This window comes from Hippocampus zosterae, chromosome 18 (genome assembly GCF_025434085.1).
Source record: "Hippocampus zosterae strain Florida chromosome 18, ASM2543408v3, whole genome shotgun sequence".
NCBI classification, from domain to species: domain Eukaryota; kingdom Metazoa; phylum Chordata; class Actinopteri; order Syngnathiformes; family Syngnathidae; genus Hippocampus; species Hippocampus zosterae.
Window position 1 is genome coordinate 15533429 of NC_067468.1, and position 19312 is coordinate 15552740.

The window sequence follows — 19312 nt, forward strand, 5'->3', positions numbered from 1 at the left end:
GTCATCCTCTCTCGGCCGGCCCACCGCCTGGCAGGAACGTGGCCGTTTGTTTTCCTTGTGATCCCGCATCGCAAGCCAAAAGGACATCTGTCAGACTGTGCGGCCGGGGGACGCTAGTCGTAGTGGTCACGCATACGGCAGCGGCGTTGTTTTGTTGGCTTCTCGGCATGGAGAGAACCGACGCGTTCAAGCCGCAAGAATGAGTTGAGAGTCTTTGCGATGCAGAAGAAGATGCCAAAGCATGTGGAGATGATTCTGTTCTTTGTTGGAAAATGGGACGCTGCTCACCAATGAATGCGGTCTGTGTGATGCTCTCTGCACTGGAGGACTTTTAGAAGATGAAGTTTAAGAAGTTCATTACGATAATGCAGGCAGCTATGGGGATCGTTCCCTTGAACAAACGTGAGCTTCTTCCGCCGGGCAGGAAACTGTGGAGACCCCCCGGGTGAGTTCCGGTACTTTGTGTGTCCTTTGACAGGCAAGTAAATTGTGTGTGGACCGTAGCATAGCTAGGTTGCGCAAATGTTCAAACATCTTGCCCAGGGGCTGATTTATTATTGACTTATGACTCAGAATTATACTGATAACTAACATTAAGCACTGAAGACGACTTCCCCCCCCCCCCCCCCTGTTGATTCAGTCAATTGCAATGTACAAAGAAATGTGACCTCAACTCATCCCAGAGCGCGATGCAAAAGAGACGCTCACCATCATCCGTCATCTCAGCGGCCCGACGTTGCAGTTGACCGGAACCCGAAAGAAACCAAACCCGGTCCTAAATTGCTTACTTTCCAACGTTAGCGTTAGCCGCCAGATTAACACTGGGACGCTCGCGTCAGATGACGGCTAACAACGGTAATAAAACTCCACAGCCATACGCGTCGATGGCGTCAAATCTCACTTTTTTTTTGCGCTGGAGTGAAATTGTGGAATCTTCCAGAAGTGCTGTCGCTACACATGTCTAACCTTTCGTCATAATTTGACTAGCTTGTGTGCGGTAAGGACAGCAGGTTGGAGCTTGCATTCTGATCTCCGCACCCACAAAACCACGCTCCTGTATCAGCCAAAAATCACGTTGGTTATTGGCTAGCATGACAGATCAGATCAGCTCAACTGGGAGTGCACAGGTTTGGACCTGCGGGCTGTCATCAGGGATTTGTCATTCTTAAGTCTTTTTCAATTTAATCTATCTTTGCATTGTTTGTTATGGTGACAATTAGGACCATCATTCCTACTTTCCGTTTGTTACCTCTGATGAAGTCCCTTACCGTATTGGCAGCTTGTTTTGGGTCACGATCGTCTTGCATGAAGCTTCTTCCAATTAGTTTGATGCATTTTTCTGTAAATTGCCAGACAATTAGATATGCCAGACATAACCAGTAAACTATTCATGCCTTGTCCAGTGATATATACTGTATATATTTTTTTTAAATTTTAAATTCAGATTATATGTGTAAGATTCTAATTCAGAGTTATAAAACATGTGATTTTTCTCTCGCAGGGACCAGCCTGGATCTGACCAAACCACTGCTGCTGCTCTTTGGAAGTCCAACCGCAAATTCTGCTGGTCCCGAGAAGCCCATTGCTTGTATCTTCGACGCCTCTCATCGCGCAGCTTCTCGGCTATTATGATGGTATGTTTAATGAAATGGGGCAAAATGTCGGTGCTGTGATTCAGACGAATGCTTGCCCTCGGCCTTAAGTGTATGCCAAGACCGCGCCCTTGAATCATGTTCACATTTTGGCTCCCATTCCTTATCAACCAACGTTTATGAGCAATGTGTCACGTACAAGCAAGCAGGAGACTTCACTCAAATACTGCATATGTTCCCAATGTACATAATGTCGTTTTGTGCCCGGTACTGGTATCATTTGTAACGAACAGAAAGGTCACATACTGTCATCATTTTCATCCATGACGCTCGGCTTCTTGTTTGTGTCCTCTATGAAAGCTTTTTTTTTGTAATACCATCAAATGACAGGCTAACAGATGTATGCATTACTTTATTATTATTATTTTTAACTATTTCCAAAAAAACAGCAAAGCCTCCGCTTTCTTTCAGATTTCCCAGACTTCTCTCCCTTTCTTTGAACATTTTGAACTCCTCTGTGGCCCCTCCCTCCATGCAGGATGATAATTAACCAGAGAGATATGCCTCCTCCTGGACAGTTCATTGTTTTAGCTAACTATGGTAATTATTGAGTCCAGAGAAGCTGATCTGCATTCGATTGAATGCCTCTGTGTGGTGAATTATTAAACTATGTTAATATCAAGCATAGTATTTGTTGTGGTATTGAGAAGAAAGGATTTTGGGGCCAGGTGGCGTTTTGTGTGCTTAGCCTTGTGCTGAAGATAATACTAAAGTAATGAAACAAATGCATACAATGTAACAAAAAGGTTGAAGTGGGGCAGCTGCACACAATAATCTCTATTTTTCTCCAGACAAATACAACACAACGTATCTTTGCATTTTTCACATAGCTCGGAAACCGCGCCACACGTACCATTGTGTGCTGTTATTCAATGGCTCTTTGTTATTGTTTGGCTCTGTCTGACCAGGACTGAGAGTTTTGATGACCTTGACCGTATCCAAACATTGTTGTCTTGGTGTGGAACTAGGTTGTTCTTCAGCTCCTCATTCAGAAATGGTGCGCAGGGACGGCTCCAGGATTTTTTTCCCCCCCTTCCGGGGCTAGATGGGGCTTGAAAGGTACTTTGGGGGGGCTGAGATTTATAAACGTAATTTAGACTATCAGAAAAATTGCTACGGCTTAACTGGGACTACACATATTTTCTTGTGTAGTGATGACATCCCTGGTCTTGTGACATACAATAAGTGAACTAAATCCGATGAACCATTGGCCCAAAATGACACCATTGTGGAGGCGGTCACAGTAATGTCGATGAGCAATTAAATAATCTCTTGCTTGCTAAAGATGAGGTGAACGTACAAGATAATTTCCTGTATGTAGGCGCGTGATTTGCTGTACTTACTGCTTAGTTGTGTTGCCTTGTCTGGAAGGCTCACAGCAGGTTACCTCTCATATCCATGCGAATCTTGGACCGGTCCATCACGGTGGTATTTTACTCGTCACCACCTTGCACGCTTTTTCATAGCTAAAACGCTTTTTCTGATTTTATGAGAATCGCCGCAATATATGTGAGTTTACAGTAGGCCAGCGATGTCAAACATTGCATTTAGTTCGCTGGCACATTGGACCATTAAGTTTTGATGTTGGTACGAACCCCCCCTCGCTCGCTGCCATTTGGTATCTTCTGTCCCAAACCAAGGGTTCTCGGTGCTACTTTTTGCACGTCCGAGAACTTTTTCCTCTCTTTAGTTGTTTTAATCGCAGCATGTAAGTTGGGAGGTAGGTTTTCTGCTTCCAGGACTGCAATCCGTTCGCCTTAGAACGCGTCGAATAGTAGTCGGAGTCTGCTGATTCGGATATCTTGAGCCATTGCTAAGTGCGTGATGCCTGTGAACGGAGGGGGTCTGCTCTCCCTGGGCAGATATGCCACTCAATATTTCAGCGTAAGTACCGCATCTCTGTAGTGTTCGTTTTCGACCACCGATCCCCATGTGTGTTTCCAAATAGCCATACTCGTAATGCATTACGGCAACGTTATAACACGATGGGTCATTGGAAGGAAACGCAAAGTCATCCTGGGCGTTGTTGCACCTGCTGTGTACCGCATTCGTGCATTGCTGGGTACGTTAGTGTAAGCTCTACAATCTGGGTATTTTTAAACGGTAACAACTTATTGCAGATGTTTCAGCAATTAGGTTATGTTTCATCGCGGGTCATCTCAAAGAGCACGTCAGGTGATCGTCTGTTAAATGCTCCAGTGCAGTTTGTGTAAGTCGTCCTTGTATTTGTAGCTCCATGCAAACTAAACCTTACCTTCGACATTTCCAAGCGCACAATGTTTGAGTTGTTTTTTACTGACAACGACTAGCATCCTCTTTGCCCTACGCGATCTCGCCAGCAAGGGGCAGCCTCGGACAATATTTTTGACACGTTTTTTTTTCTCCCTGCACTCATTATGCAGTTGTTCAGAATTATTTGATATGAAATTGTGTTGCCCCCGTGTTACTTGAAGTAGTGTCTACAAATGTAGCCTGGTTGACTATTTCTGTCATCTATTTATACAACCAGAGATTAGGACAGTCGATTTAATGGTGTTTGAAAGAAATGTTTTCCACTCTGTTGTATGTGGTTTTGCAGATGGGCGGAATAAGCTCCTCTCTAATACTGTTTTGTATTTCAAAGGATGACCCTGTATTTGGACACTACCCTCTACTTCACCCTCATTGGGGGAAATTGTTGTTATATAATGGCCTAAACTCGGGGAAACTACTGCTTATCCTGCAAGCCAGCCTGCTAGCAGCCAAAACAAACATTTCACATCATTGTAGAAGTGTGTCTGATTGAACCATTTGCCAAAGGCTTTTGGGTCGCCTGCTGCTTTGTCACCCGAACGTCCATCTTGTACTTTCTTGTCGCTGCTTCGGAATTCTTGTTGCTGCTTCGGATTGAAATTCCATTGCATTTGTTTTGTGGACCCTGTGTTTTCTTCCACGGCCTCTGGTTTTTGCAACACAAATGTTTGTGTGTTGTTTCTTTGTTTATTGAACATATAATCAAGTAACAGGAAATATTGCAATCGAAAGCAAAAAAAAAAACACAAAACAACTGAGTGAAAGCAAATAGTCTTTGTTAAGCGCAGTTCAAAGGGGAGTAGGAGGATGACGGTAAAAATAAAACACTCATTAGTTTATGTTTTGAAGTCTTTTGGATTTTTTTTCAAATAATAATAGTTTTAAATGCGTTAAAATATCTGAAACTTTTGACCGTAATTTAAATTTTCTGAATGTCAGGGTGGCACAACCAAAAATGTTAGAATTTTATTTTGAAGTGAACTAACAATGAAATGTAAACAATTCGCAGTCATCTATCTTTTAATTGATGACTGCGACTATATAACGGCAGGAAATAAAGTTTCATCTCTGTCATTCGCATGGTCTGCACAGTTTCCCCGCTGCTGTTTGTTCCCTTGTTGGCCAAATGATCAGAAAAGTGGGTCATGATGAGGGTTAATGCCAAGTCCGATAATGTCAGTGAACACGTTTCTTTGAAGGCTACTTTTTTTTTTTTTTTTTTTTGCAACCCCACTCTCTTGCTTCCAACTCCATGTTGTCATTCTGTCAAGTGCATTGGTTTGTTTGCACCGGTGGCCTCCAGAAAAAAAAAAATATAGCAACAAATCACGGCGAGGAAATGCTGGTTTGTTGTTGGGACGCTCGATGCACAGTCAGAAGGTTAATCACCGCCCACCATCCAGGCCAACGTCGGTTGGTCTGTGTGTTTACCCTGCCGACCAACACTGGGATTTGTGCTGAATGTAGGCCAGCAGAATCACGCTTACGTCAAAGGCAGGCAGGCAGGCAGATGCAGGGAGAGAGCAGCTGGTGGTTGTGCAGCTGTGGCCAAGGAGGAGTCTGTGGCGCACATCGGTTTGCCAGAGCACCGCTGGCGGTGATCAGGGCAAGACACCGATAGGAAGAGGAGGAGAGTGCCAGAAATGAAGACCGTCCTCAGCCTGCACAGGAAATGGGCCCACGCGGTCAAAACCATACGTATCCTGCAGGGACTCGTGAGTGTTTTGACTCAATTGGCTAACTTTTTCGCTAAGTGCCAGTCTTTTGATTATGGCTACAAATGAATCCATGCGACGTTGAAAAGTAGTTCAGTTAATAATAGAACAGTGTCACCTTTTTTACATCAAATGATTGATTTTTATATTTTCAAACATATCTTAGAAGTGGTTTGCAAAAGGTCCAATCCCATGGCGGTTGCTGTGATTTTTTTTTTCTTTTTTTCACTAATGGTGCACACATGCAATCACCGGTATATGGCATTGTGAATGTTTGAAATGGTCATTTTTTAATGACGGCAAAGAGATTATATTATGCGCAAGAGACAACCATAGTGACGTGTGCTCCAATTACAGATGCCCAGCTGCTCAAAAATAATGCTGTTTTTGTGTGTACTCACAACATTTAATAGATAATTATTTGTCCTGACATTCATTATCGTTGTTCTTACGAAACACCTTTTGAGCATTTGCATCAACAAACGTTGTCACTGACTCCAAAAAAAAAAAAAAGAACCAAACCAGAACGCAGCTAAACAATCTTGAGTCATATCACCATTTCAAAGTCAGCACTGTTCCAGTCTGCAATTGTCATTGTTTTAAGAGCTTGCGGTTGTGTAACGACGGCACAGACTAATGAAGAGCCTTTGTCATAACATCCCGGTTTTCATTATTAAACAGAACAGTGACATGAAATCACCGATGGTAATCTTGCCTTCCTCTTTCCAGAACCCGGTTATGGAGGAGACGGTCTGGGAGCAGTACACAGTGACCCTGCAGAGGGTGAGTCCGTCACGAGTTCTTCTCGTTCTTTTAATGAACATTTCGACACTGACTGCCGCTGCCTGTTGGGATTTACAGAGAGCATAACAATTCAAACTGACATGCTCTGGTTAGCCAACAAACAGATGCGTGCGTCTACCCTGCCTACAGATGTAAGAGACATCTCTTTTAACCGGGCTACAATTACTCATTCTGCATGCATCCATTTTGTAAACTTGCTTGCCGTGGGTGTGCCGGAGCATAACCAAGCTGAGTTCAAGCAAGAGGCTTGCTACATCCAAGACTGGTCACCAGCCAGTCGCAGCACACACACCAAGAGAAACAAGCATTCATGCTCCCTGACATTTTTAAGCAAGGGGTGGGCAGTTCGTCTTTCCAAGGCGCAACGTGACGAACCGCAGCAGTTGTTGCGAGCCAAACTAACATCTTAACCTCAGTCGTGTGCCAAATTCAACGTAAGACTGTAGATTTGTATACAGCAGTAAATGATATTGTTTGGCTGCTGCTTGTTTTGCAATGATAGGTCAGAGGGTGTTTCCTGGTTCAAATTGCGGCAGAGGTGGTCCCATCCTGACCATGCGCCATGATGTGCATGCATTCTATAAATTCAACGCGCTCACTTTCCTTTATTGGACACAGACTTTAAATTAGGAGCTCCAATAAGAATATGACTCTTATGTTAAAAGTATTTGTTTATTAAAACTGCAGAGGAGAATGATGAACTCATTTTTGTGTGGCGGACCGCTTTTGTTAGAGATGCAGACTGTTTGCAGCTTTCTATCGACAAATGGTTGACGACACTTCAGGTTTTCGTTTTTCTACAATATGCAGTCATGAATGTACCTGTGTTGTTGCTAAAAGTTGAAATCGTGATGTTATGTGCTGTTTAAATGACAATTATAGACACTGCAAACAGACTATTTTTAGACCGGCAATGAACATCTGACTCATAACCATGTGTCCCTTGGGAGCTTTTTTAATTATTTTTTTTCGGTAAGTGTTCAACAGACCCGTTTTTTTTCCTGTCGTGCCTCCTCTTGTGTACTCTTGAGATATATTTGTTTTGGTTTTGTAAAGGGGCGGGCGCGATTAGTGCTGTGTTATACTGTACGGACAAAACTGTACATCCCAATTTAGACTAATTGATATCCTGATCATGATGTACAATTATGGGGGGGAAAAAAGATTCAGACCAGCTTGTTTTTTTCCATTTTTTTTAAATTCATATCTGCCTCAAAGGTTCGCAGGCATAATTTTTCCACATCAACTCACATCACTGCAATCACCGGCACCAATTCATGTAGAAATAAGTGGAGCGATGGCGGCGAGCCAGCAAGAAATGAGTCCGTAAAAGAAAGCGAATGTGCAGAGTTTGGAATAAATTTACCCTTGAGATAATAAATGACAAGCATAGATGTGCTGCTGTGGTACACCCACAGCAGCACATCTATGATCACAAGGAAAATGTATCATAGCTAGCTCATTTAATATAGCATACCATTACGAGGGGGAATGTATTGGCCATTCACGAGAACACAAACATGCTAATTTAATTTTTTTTTACACAAGCTGCCGAAGGTCACTGACTAACTAACTGGTTAGATAGCTAACAGCCAGCTAAGGCTACACACTCATTCACCGGCATCCATGTCACTCACCAGGCCAGCTAGGCCCTGCGTTTAAATCCTTGCTCGCGAAAAGTCACAGATACTACAGTAAAGCTTTGTACCTCACATGCAAATATTACTGTGATGAATAATGTGATTCATAATTTTTACCCGATTACTTGATAACGGGGATTGTCCGTAGAATACTGATTCTGAAAATAGTTAACAGCCTAATTTTTCTGTGTTCATTTTTTATGTATAGCACTTTATTTGAGCTGTGCTTGTTTTTTCAGGTGTTCTATGAATCAAATTAGTTTTAATTAGCATAGCAACAGAGCTACCCCACACCCACTAAACAAAACAGTATATGCGATGAAGCGTTTTAGTGTACCCTGGATGCTTTTGTATGGCAATCCGATGCGCATTGTAATTGTAGTGTCAGCACTCTATTTGATGTTTGACTCAGATAAACGTTTATCCAACAAGTAATTAACCATCCACAAGGTCATTTTGTCATTTATTGTTGAACGTACTGTGAGAGCAGAGCAAACCGGTCGAGCTTAATTAATCATCACGATGAGCCCATTGTCTTGTGCTACAGTTCATCATAGCCAGAAAAGCAAATTGAGTGGGTTGGAAAAAAAAAAAGTCCTCTCCCAAAGGCATTTGACCTCCAACGCTTAACCCATCCACAGCCATCTGTCACACTCTGTTCCCGACACCTACTTGTCTTCTCTTCCGCCACGTGTTAAGTAAGTCTCTTTGGGGGGGGAAACATCCAAGTCAACCCATGCAAGAGGTGCAGATTTGTTAATCCTGTCAACCAAGCGCAAAAGGAAATGGTGAAAAGGGGGATCCTGCACAGATTAATATTAACAGATTTAGGGCCAACAGTAGGGGTGGCATCTGGGGTGTCGAGAAATTTGCCGCAGTAAAACCGCCTGATATCCCGCAACACGACAATCAACCTTTCTCGTATTTAAATGTGCTGTACTCTATCAGCAAAAAAAAAAGAAGCCTTCTTCATTTTATGTCTGTCTGTTCGCTTCCATCCTCCCGCTGGCGGCGTTGGCCATCTGCTCAAGGCAGAGGGAATTGAATGGATCGAGTGCTTTTGTGTACAGATGGAAGGGATAAAGCGAAAGGGTTTGACTAATCTCGGAACTAGTCTCATCAGCGCAATCGGGAACAGTGGCAGGTAGACTGTTTGGAAGCCGCACCACGGCGAAAGGCCTTTGCCGTTTGGTTTGCGCGCACCTTTCGCTATTCCTTTTCCGCACTTTGTAACAGTGCAAATCTACAGATTAGCAGGGTTTTTAATCACAGATGCACAGAACAACAGCAGCTCTCAACTGCATATGTGACGGCAATGCTCGCGAATGTAATTACATGGCCAAAAATCCCTTTCAAAGTCCCTCACAATGACATGCAGCCCCCGATAATACAGCGGGAGCTGAAACACACCGCAAGGATTACTTGATCTGCTTTTTCGCTCACACACTGACTCGCACGCACGCAGATAGAATACATTCAACCTCTGCTGGATGACCGTGTCAAATTTTCTTATTTCTCAGGATCCAAAGATGGGTTTTGGCATCGCTGTATCAGGAGGGCGAGACAACCCAAATGAGGATAGTGGCGAGACATCCATTGTGGTGTCCGACGTCCTTCAGGGAGGACCGGCCGAAGGCTTGTTGTTGTGCGTATTGCCGTTTCCTTCAGAATATGTCAATTGTATTCTTTTTTTTTTTCTTTTTTTTTCGCTATTCATGGTCACGCCCAGTCTCTTTTTCTCATAAATAATGTGAGTCCTCTGTCAAGTATAAATGGACAAATTGCATACTGTACACCACGTCAATGCGAGTCTGACGTCTTTGAAAGGCTGTCAGCCACGAAACGCAGACTGTACACTTTTTGCAAGGGGAAATCCGATCGGGTTATCGATCCGTCAGTCATCAAACTACTCATTCATTCACTCACTAAAACCTGCTCAAAATTATAATGGTGCTACAAACAAGTTGGCAAAGTTTTGATTATCGCTGCCTCCTCTCTGGCTGCTGACTGTCAAGGGCATTATCGACCGCCGCAGAAACAATTGATAATGCATTCTCCATTGTGACCACATTGATGAGTCATAGGCTGGACTTTGCAATATGGCTCAAATTGAATGCCTCAATATTTTTTGCCAGATACGATCACAATATTAATATGGGTTCAGTGAAAATGATGCTTTTTTTTTAAAACTTACCGACAGCCATCAACATGAACAAAGTCAAGTTGATGATATAACTCAACTTGTCTTATCTGACTCTCATTATTGTGTTGTTTCTTGAGACTGTCTTGACTCACATTTTGCACTACTCTCGTACATAAAATCGAGTATTTCATGACGGACGTTTCACTCCCCCTTTTGAAATCTCTGTTATGTTTAGTGAGAATGACAGAGTGGTGCAGGTGAACGCCACACCCATGGAGGGGGTCATTCATTCCTTCGCCGTTCAAACCCTCAGAAAGTGTGGAAAAGTTGCCAAAATCGTAAGTTAAGCATTTGTTTCGTTTGAATATATCCCCCCCCCCCCCAAATTTGTATTATTGATCTTGAAGGAAATTGGATTACCATTTATCAATGAACTGAAAACAGTTTTATTTCCCATTCTACACATAATCCCCCCCCACCCCCCCCCCCCACCCCCGGCTCCCTTGTTGGTTTATTTACTTTCTGTCTGTGACATTTTCAAATAGCACGTTCGGTGGTCAATGCAGGAAGCAAAACATTTCCTACCCATAATTTTGGTTTGAACCCTTTTCTGTGAACTACCAGACCGTCAAGAGACCGAGAAAGGTTCCTGTAAATCTGCTGAATCGTCCTGGATCACCCGATGACAGAGTTTTCAACAGTGACTACACCGAAGACTACAACTACGACCAGGACCGTGGCAGTGTGTACAATAACAGGCAGGACCACAGCCTGGAGAGGGATCAAGGTGGCTACGTGGATTCTGGCTACCAAACCCGTGAGCGTGACTATGACAGGAACTATGACCGACGAGAACGGGGCAGGAGTGCGGAGAGAGACCGGAGCCCCGACCAGCAATACAGAAGGGACGGTAGCAGGGGTCGCACCTTAGACAGAGAACGTAGCCCCGATCGTCATCACAGGAGCGATCATGCGCTCAACCGCGACCACAGCCCGGACAGAAGGTACCGCAGCGAGCGCACGTTGGACCGAGACCACAGTCCCGATCGGCGCTACCGCAGCGATCGAGCCCTCGACCGGGACTATAGCCCCGACCGACGCTATCGTAGTGACCGCGCGCTAAACCGCGGAAACAGCCCCGACCAGCGCTACCGGCGGGACAGTCAGAGCCCGGGACGTAACCACGGACGCCACCGCAGCTTTGAGCGAGGGCGGGAACGAATTCCCAGCGACTCGAGGAAATATGATGAGCCTCCGAAGAGAGGCGCTAGCAGGGACCGGCTGGAGCGTTCACCGTCGCCTGCGGCCATGCCCATCCCGATGCCACGTCCCGCTCGAGAATTTGAGCCACTCGAGAAACCTCTAAATGTCCTGCTGCTGAAGAATCGGCCTAACGAAGGTGAGACACACCCAGATGCATTGTTGAAGCTTTTTTTTTTTTTTTTTAATGCATGCTGTATGCAGTCATTGATGTTAACCAGTTTTGAACTTTCTTTTCATGTATCAATCAACAGAGATGCTTATTTTGTTTCAGAGTATGGCCTTCGTCTGGGAAGTCAGCTCTTCATTAAAGAGATGACCAGCACGGGACTTGCCAGCAGAGATGGAAACCTACAAGAAGGAGACATCATTCTCAAGGTGCCAAAGCAAGCAAATTAACGATTTCTTGTTCTAACAATTGTCATCATGATCGTAACCTACAAGGCTAATACGTTTGTCGTATACTGTACCTCCACCAAGGTTAAACGTGTGTTTTTATTTACATTTTACACACTGTCCCCGCCAGCTACATTGGAATTGTCGCAAGTGTGTGAATCTTCTCTCGACCGACAGATCAATGGAACGGCGACCGAAAACCTGTCCCTCAGCGACGCGGGGAAGCTGATCGAGAAGTCTCGCGGGAAGCTGCAGCTGGTGGTCCAGAGAGACCGGCAGCAAGTGCTGATCCGAGTCCCCCCGATGGTCGACAGCGACTCGGAGCTTGATGGTGAGAGACCCTTGAAACTGAAAAGCAGCAGGTCCTATCCGGTGTAGAACATACGTGGCGGTCGTCGCCATGTCTAAACCCCCGACATACAGTGGTCAACTACACGAGAATCACATGTGGAAACGTCGCATCTGTTGATGTTTTGTATTTGTCCATTAATCCTGTTTTTCCATCATTGAATAAAAGTTTGACTTTCACATCAGTTCACTGTATAGTATTCTTTACCGTTTCACAAAGCAGAAACAAGCCATTTTCATATCTCCACCTTTCAGACAATTCTCTCTTATACCTAGTTGAAATGTCACGTGACCTCAAACTGTGCCGTGATTGGTCCAATCCAACCTAGATAAGTGATGTGAATGGAGGTTTTTGCTCACCAAACGGATGCAGGGAGGGGGCGGGGGAGGTGAATAGCCAGAGGACCTGTGACCCACTTTGTCTGTTTTTGGGACTGTGTGAGGATGTGTTTGTGTGTATGTGAAGGTTCTCACCCGCTGGCAGGGTGAACTAATCCACTGCCATAATCCCGCGATTGGATATGAGAAAATTTCATCGTGTGAGGGTTCACACCATAGCGGGTCGTGTCGCTTCTTGCTTTGAAAATCTCCGGGTGCTTATTGTGCGTTTGTTTGTGTCGGCTGTGTGTATTTTTACATTTACAATCACAATTTTTGTGGCGACAATTAAACACCAATATTTAATTAATTTTAATATTAATTAATTAATATTGTTGAATTATAAAGCATGTTGTTTGTGAGTATTTTACATTTTTCTTCAATGACTCTGTTGGCTAAGTCATTGAACGAAGACAACACGAAATGACTTTTGGGGAGACATAAGGCTCTCCACATTCATCTTGCACGAGAGTTGTCAAGTTGTGTATGTCTTTATTTTTGCAGATATTTCTGAGATTGAGTCATATCGCTCCTACTCGCCACAAGATGAAAGACGAGGCCACCATTCGGATCTGTCCTCCCACTCCTCCACTGAGCGGCTGCGAGAGAAGCCAAGGTGTGCAGTATCAGAACATCGGGTCTCCTTGAAAGGTTTTGGACAGCCGAAGCATAATTAGATATAATAATTGTCGGCCAATGTTATATGGAGTAATTTACTCAACTCATTCTGCCTTAATATCTTTTAAAGTACTGTATTGGTATCTGTGTCAAAGGAAATTAAGCTAGCATCGCAAAGTTGCCTGAACTTTGTGAGTTTGTAAAAGCAGCACAAAAATCAGATGCTGTACCGATACGTTAATTCATGTTGTCATTGTTTCAAGAACATACGCCCAAGTGCTATGGCCTGCACTGTATTGATGATTATAAATGTGGGCCATCCGTCACCCGTAAACCAGGACGGACAATAATTTGTTATTTCCTTTGTTCCTAGAGAGGAGCCGCCTAATAGGCTGGTTAAAATGGGTGCGATGCCAACCCCGTTCAAAGGTCTTGAGCGAGCTGTGGAAGACACACCCCCAGTGCCTCCTGAGAGGGAGGAGTCGCGGGCACAAACGCCACCAAGTAACCATTTTTTATCAAAATATAAACTTACGCACATCATTCGCGTGAGAACTTCTTATTTTATTGTTGTGCTTCTGTGCCGCAAGCAATCGCAGTTGGCCCGAAGCTTCACGCTCCTCCTAAAGTGCCGCTCAAGCCAAGTGTTGAGGACCAGGAAGTATACGGGTTAGTAGTACGTCATGTTTAGGTGACTGCAAGCGTTCTATTTGATAAGAAACGGATCCTTTCTTTGTCTGCATCTTCCAGGCCAAACACGCTCATGGTCCGCTTTCAGAAAGGTGACAGCGTTGGTATGAGGCTTGCAGGAGGGAATGATGTGGGCATCTTCATTGCGGGGGTTCAGGAAGATAGTGCAGCTGAACAGGAAGGTCTTCGCACTGGGGATCAGCTTGTGAAGGTGAGATTTGCTTTATTCTGCATTCAGAACATGACAAGATGAAATCCATTGTCAAATACTGCAATATAAGGAGAGGAAAAAAAATCCATCCAAACATCTTGATTAATGCGTAAGAACCGACGTCACAATTCATCGTTGAAATGGGAAAACAACGAAGCTTAGGTCGGTCACTTGCATAATGAATCGCTGCCCTCACAACAACTTTGTTTTATGATCTTGCGATTTACGTTACAGGTGAACAACGTGGACTTTCGGGGTATGGTCCGTGAGGATGCTGTCCTTTACCTCCTGGAGATTCCCAAAGGAGATGATGTGACCATTCTTGCACAGAGCAAACCAGAAGGTATCCGTGTGTCAGCCCCCAAGGGAAGAGGACATCAAGTCACACTTCTGTTTATTGGCATTAGAGCAGGGGTGTCCAAACTTTTTGCCAAGGGGGGCCAGATTTTATGTGGTAAATTGTCGGGGGGCCGACCTTGGCTGACATTCTTTACATTGAACAACAATATTGTTCAGCAAATTTCAGTAAGCCAGTCCGTTTCACATTTCCATTTTTATTTTAATTTCAACAATCTTAAGAATTTCTTTGGGTTCATTTGAAACGGGTATATCACATGCAACTGCTTATTCACTTGACTTTTTCTTAAACGGAAGTCTCCTGAGTGCAAATTGATTGATTTGAAACATAAAATGGATCACCATGACTTTTCAATAGTCACAAAACCTTTGACTCGAACAACAGGGAAATGAACAAGCAATACACATATCCACAACTGCAAGTTTCATTTGAAATATGACATATCAGTCAATATAAACAAAGGAGTGATGTCTTGTTAACTCGTGAGTGATGCCCCCTAGTGTCTAAATACTACTACTCATTTAGTGAATGCTATTACTCATTTAGCCACTAGAGGGAAGCAGTACTCTATGAAACATCACTCACCAGTCTACGAGACCTCAGTCAATGCAACACGTGTTCCATTGCGCCCAACCTGCGGGCCAGACGGCACTGATTTTATGACGGGGGCCGAGGGCCGGATGAAATTCGACCGCGGGCCGGATTTGGCCCGCGGGCCGGACTTTGGACATGCCTGTATTAGAGGAAGGGAGAGTAGAGAAGCTCGATCTCTCTCGCTTGCATACTGAGGAAAGAGCTTCGTCAGGAATCGAACGCTTTGACACAGCACACTTTCAGAAAGTGAATTTATTTCATGGCAGTTTATTTAATTGACTTATATGCTTTTGCCATTGATGGATAAGCCCCGAATTACATCATTCTTTCTCTTTGTTTTTTTTCCCCCCCCCCCCAGTGTACAAAGACATTTTATCATCCGGCAGAGGCGACTCGTTCTTCATTAGAACCCACTTTGAGTATGAGAAAGAGGCTCCTCAGAGCCTTCCTTTCACCCGAGGGGAAATTTTCAAAGTGACCGACACACTCTACGACGGCAAGCTGGGCAACTGGCTGGCAATCCGTACAAACAAGGAAAACCAGTTGCTGGAGAAGGGCATCATTCCCAATAAAAGCAGGTCTGTATATTCTTGCGCAATCCGTCAAAATGGATCTTTCGTTCTCTTGGCCGCCGCTCGCCTCAAATAAAATTGCAAGTTCAATTTGTTCCCGTGTCAGCTCGAGAGATGACCCCCGTTCGTTCCAATACAACAAAGGTGGCTAAAGCGCTTGAGTTTTCCCATCACAGAGCCGAGCAAATGTCCAACGTCCAGAATGCCGCGCGAGCCGCATCGGGTAACGACAGAGGAGACTTCTGGAGGCTTCGAGGACAAAGAGCGGCGAAGAAAAAAGATATTCGCAAGAGTCGAGAGGATCTGAGTGCGGTGCCGGTGGCTACCAGATTCCCGGCCTATGAGAGAGTCGTCCTGCGTGAAGGTACCCTAACCGTTGCACCCCCCGGTGGGATTCTTGACGGCCTTTGACCAAAGACGTCTTGTTTTTTTTTTCAGCTGGCTTCAAGAGACCGGTGGTTCTATTTGGGCCCATCTCTGATGCTGTGAATGAAAAACTGGCCAATGACATGCCTAACGACTTTGTCATTGCTAGTAAGTGTTGACCTTTTTTTTTTACAGAGTTTAGTCTTACAACATCAGGACCCCCCCGTTGTGCGCCGTGAGCCATGTTGATCTTTCTTATTCCAGAAACGGAGCCAAAGGACGCGGGAAGCGAGAAATCGTCCGGAGTTGTGAGACTGAACACTATTCGGCAAATTATCGAGCAGGTACGGGCATTCCATAAAATGCAGGCTTCATAATGTCCATCCACTTTCTAACGTTGGCCATTTCCCCATCTCCCCAAGAACGCCCACGCGCTGCTGGATGTGACTCCCAAAGCTGTCGACACGTTGAATTACACCCAGTGGTATCCCATCGTCATTTTCCTCAATCCAGACAGCAAGCAGGGAGTCAAGACCATGAGGAACCGCCTCTTGCCCGGATCCACCCGCAGTGCGCGCAAACTATACGAGCAGGCCATCAAGCTGAGGAAGACGTGCTCGCACCTTTTCACCGGTACGCTTTGTCACTCGGAGGCTTCATCTGTTGCGATTGTATTTTAGAGAGCTCGACTCACCTCCTTCTCATCACGCGTGTTCCTTTTCATTGTCATTCAGACACAATCGACCTCAACTCGGCCAACGACGCGTGGTACGGAAGCGTGAAAGATTCAATTCGGGAGCAGCAAGACCGAGCTGTTTGGGTGTGCGAGGGCAAGGTAAGTCCCACAGCCCAACGGCTGCAATCATGTTTCATTCATGTTTGGCCACTCTAAGTCAGGGTACGAAAGGGGTACAAGTATTCAAAATAAAAGTATAAACTACAAATCCAGTCCACTCAATCTTTTGGAGTAACGGTTCAGGACATTAACGTCGTCCTGAGCACGTCTAATGAGGGATGACGTCAGATTCTTTTGATGGCTCTAACTTCCTTTGTGGCGGCCCGGTAGTCCAGTGGTTAGCACGTTGGCTTCACAGTGCAGAGGTACCGGGTTCGATTCCAGCTCCGGCTCCCTGTGTGGAGTTTGCATGTTCTCCCCGGGTCTGCGTGGGTTTTCTCCGGGTGCTCCGTTTTCCTCCCACATTGCAAAAACACGTGTGGCAGGCTGATTGGACGCTCTAAATTGTCCCTGGGTGTGAGTGTGAGCGTGGATGGTTGTTCGTTTCTGTGTGCCCTGCGATTGGCTGGCAACCGATTCAGGGTGTCCCCCGCCTACTGCCCGGAGACGTCTGGGATGGGCTCCAGCGCCCCCCGCGACCCTAGTGAGGATCAAGCGGTTCGGAAGATGAATGAATGAATGAATGAACTTCCTTTGTGCATTCAAGACCTGCCAAGGTGCTCCCGTGCTCAAAAACATTCATTGGCTGTTCTCGTTGCCAACTTTTCTCTTAACGGCAAGTTTTTAAAAAAAAGATGTGACTCGGACTGGGTGATGGCATATCTAGTCCCCATCAGTTAATTATATTGATGACATTAGTCAAGTCGGGGGGCCACAAATCATCCCGTGAGCCACAAAAGGGCCCGTTTGAAGGAAAATCCCCCGAAATCTACCACAAATGACCGACGCTGTACCGTTCCTCGCTTCCCGTTGACAGTTGGATGGTTCGGAGGCGGATCTCGATCTCCACGACGACCGAATGTCCTACTTGTCGGCGATGAGCGCAGACTACTTGAGCATGGACAGCCGCCTGACCAGCGACTACGACGACACGGCCGATGAGGGCGGGGCTTACACCGACAATGAGCTGGACGAGCCCATGGACGAGCCCCAGCCCGTGTCGGCCATCGGTCGCTCGTCGGAACCCGTCCTGCCGGACGAGGCGAGTGGACTCACGCCGACAAGCCGTCGCCGGTGTACAGTGCAACCCCGTCAACCCTCCTGTACCGTGTCTGTGATTGTGTGTGTGTGTGTAGAAGCCCCACCCTGAACCCCGGAATCGTATGAGAAGTTCAGGCAGCAGAGAGAGACAAAATAGAGAGCCCAGTCCCCCCCCTGCTTTTGTCCCCGAACCTCCAAAGGTGAGAGCACAGTGCCGTTCACGCGTTCTCACAGTCCAAATCCAGTGATTGAATTAATGGCCGCCATCATCATCAGTGAAAGGAAATGAGCCCCCCCCCCCCCCCCCCCCCCCAAAACGCACATGAGAGTGCACCAGCGACCTGGGCAAAACGTGACGGTTTTTCCGATCATCTCCCCCCCCCGGCTGCGTTCTGCCACAGGTGCGCGCTCCGACTCGGACCGACTCATCGCACGGCTACGACTCGCACTCCAGCAGCACCGTCAGCAGCAGCGACGCGGTGGCTGCCAACAAGCCGGCGCCCCCTCCAGTGGCCCTGAAGCCCACCGTGGCCCGCCTCGGCCAGATGTCGGACGAGCAGAGCTCGGAGAAGGAGGAGGACCCCGCGAACAAATCCTTCCTGGGCAAGGTTGGGATTACTCACGTGGATTGAGGTCCGATCTATTTTTAGACCCGGCGGCTTCCTGATGAATATTCTGCAGATGTCCAATTTGTTGAAGCCCTTTTTGCTTTTTGTCTCGTTGGGTTTGCCGCTTGGTTGCTCATGTTGACGTCTTTTTATCCCCCACTGTTTTCTGCTCCACTTTCTTGGCGACTTATGTGACCCAGCAAATGGGGGTTCAGGTAACCGAATGTCTGTGTTGTCACCCACAAATTCTCAAAACGCCGCATTCGTGAGCGTCGTCTTTTCTTTTCATTTCCACTCGTCCTCGTTTCAAATCACGTTCCATCGACATGCGAGATTTTCCACGCGGAGAGCGTTACGTGTGTTGCGGTATGAAAAGAGAACCTTTTGTTTTCTCCCTTTTTAGATTAAAGCCTTTGAGAAGATGGACCACCTGGCCCGAGCGCAGAGGCTCCTCGAACTGCAGGAGGCAGAAAGTGCTCGGGTATGTCTTCTGAACAGACTTCGACTGTACTTTGAAAAGAAAAAAAAAGATTAATACAGAAGAAAGTCGTAGTTTTTTTTTTTTTCTCTTCCTTAAAGTACTTCTGACATATCTGGGCCTTGTTGCTCTCCCCCCGCAGTTGGAAATTGCCCAGAAGCACCCGGACATCTATGCAATCCCGGTCAAATTGCCCAAACCCAATCTCAACCGTCCTCAGCCAATCGGGTGAGCTCGCCGCTCCGTTGTCAGA

General features: G+C 45.8%; 1 protein-coding gene across 5 annotated transcripts in view; it reads left to right on the top strand.

Moving 5' to 3' along the window:
- tjp2a (tight junction protein 2a (zona occludens 2)) overlaps window positions 1-19312 on the top strand; it is a 20777-nt gene continuing 1465 nt past the window's right edge. The window contains exons 1-25 of one of the 5 annotated variants that reach the window (XM_052051070.1): window positions 1-445; window positions 1502-1634; window positions 6389-6442; window positions 9624-9748; window positions 10482-10584; window positions 10871-11645; window positions 11781-11884; window positions 12080-12233; window positions 13133-13244; window positions 13620-13750; window positions 13837-13915; window positions 13997-14147; window positions 14382-14490; window positions 15458-15677; window positions 15848-16035; window positions 16110-16205; window positions 16302-16381; window positions 16460-16670; window positions 16772-16872; window positions 17750-17974; window positions 18069-18173; window positions 18375-18581; window positions 18782-18796; window positions 18985-19062; window positions 19202-19287. In XM_052051070.1, the coding sequence (XP_051907030.1) occupies window positions 339-445; window positions 1502-1634; window positions 6389-6442; window positions 9624-9748; window positions 10482-10584; window positions 10871-11645; window positions 11781-11884; window positions 12080-12233; window positions 13133-13244; window positions 13620-13750; window positions 13837-13915; window positions 13997-14147; window positions 14382-14490; window positions 15458-15677; window positions 15848-16035; window positions 16110-16205; window positions 16302-16381; window positions 16460-16670; window positions 16772-16872; window positions 17750-17974; window positions 18069-18173; window positions 18375-18581; window positions 18782-18796; window positions 18985-19062; window positions 19202-19287 (3749 nt within the window). In that variant the 5' untranslated portion in view covers window positions 1-338. Of the gene's footprint in view, window positions 446-1501; window positions 1635-3260; window positions 3537-5030; window positions 5660-6388; window positions 6443-9623; window positions 9749-10481; window positions 10585-10870; window positions 11646-11780; window positions 11885-12079; window positions 12234-13132; window positions 13245-13619; window positions 13751-13836; window positions 13916-13996; window positions 14148-14381; window positions 14491-15457; window positions 15678-15847; window positions 16036-16109; window positions 16206-16301; window positions 16382-16459; window positions 16671-16771; window positions 16873-17749; window positions 17975-18068; window positions 18174-18374; window positions 18597-18781; window positions 18797-18984; window positions 19063-19201; window positions 19288-19312 lie in introns of those variants that run through there. The other 4 variants (XM_052051071.1, XM_052051072.1, XM_052051074.1 and 1 more) reach the window with 4 other exon arrangements.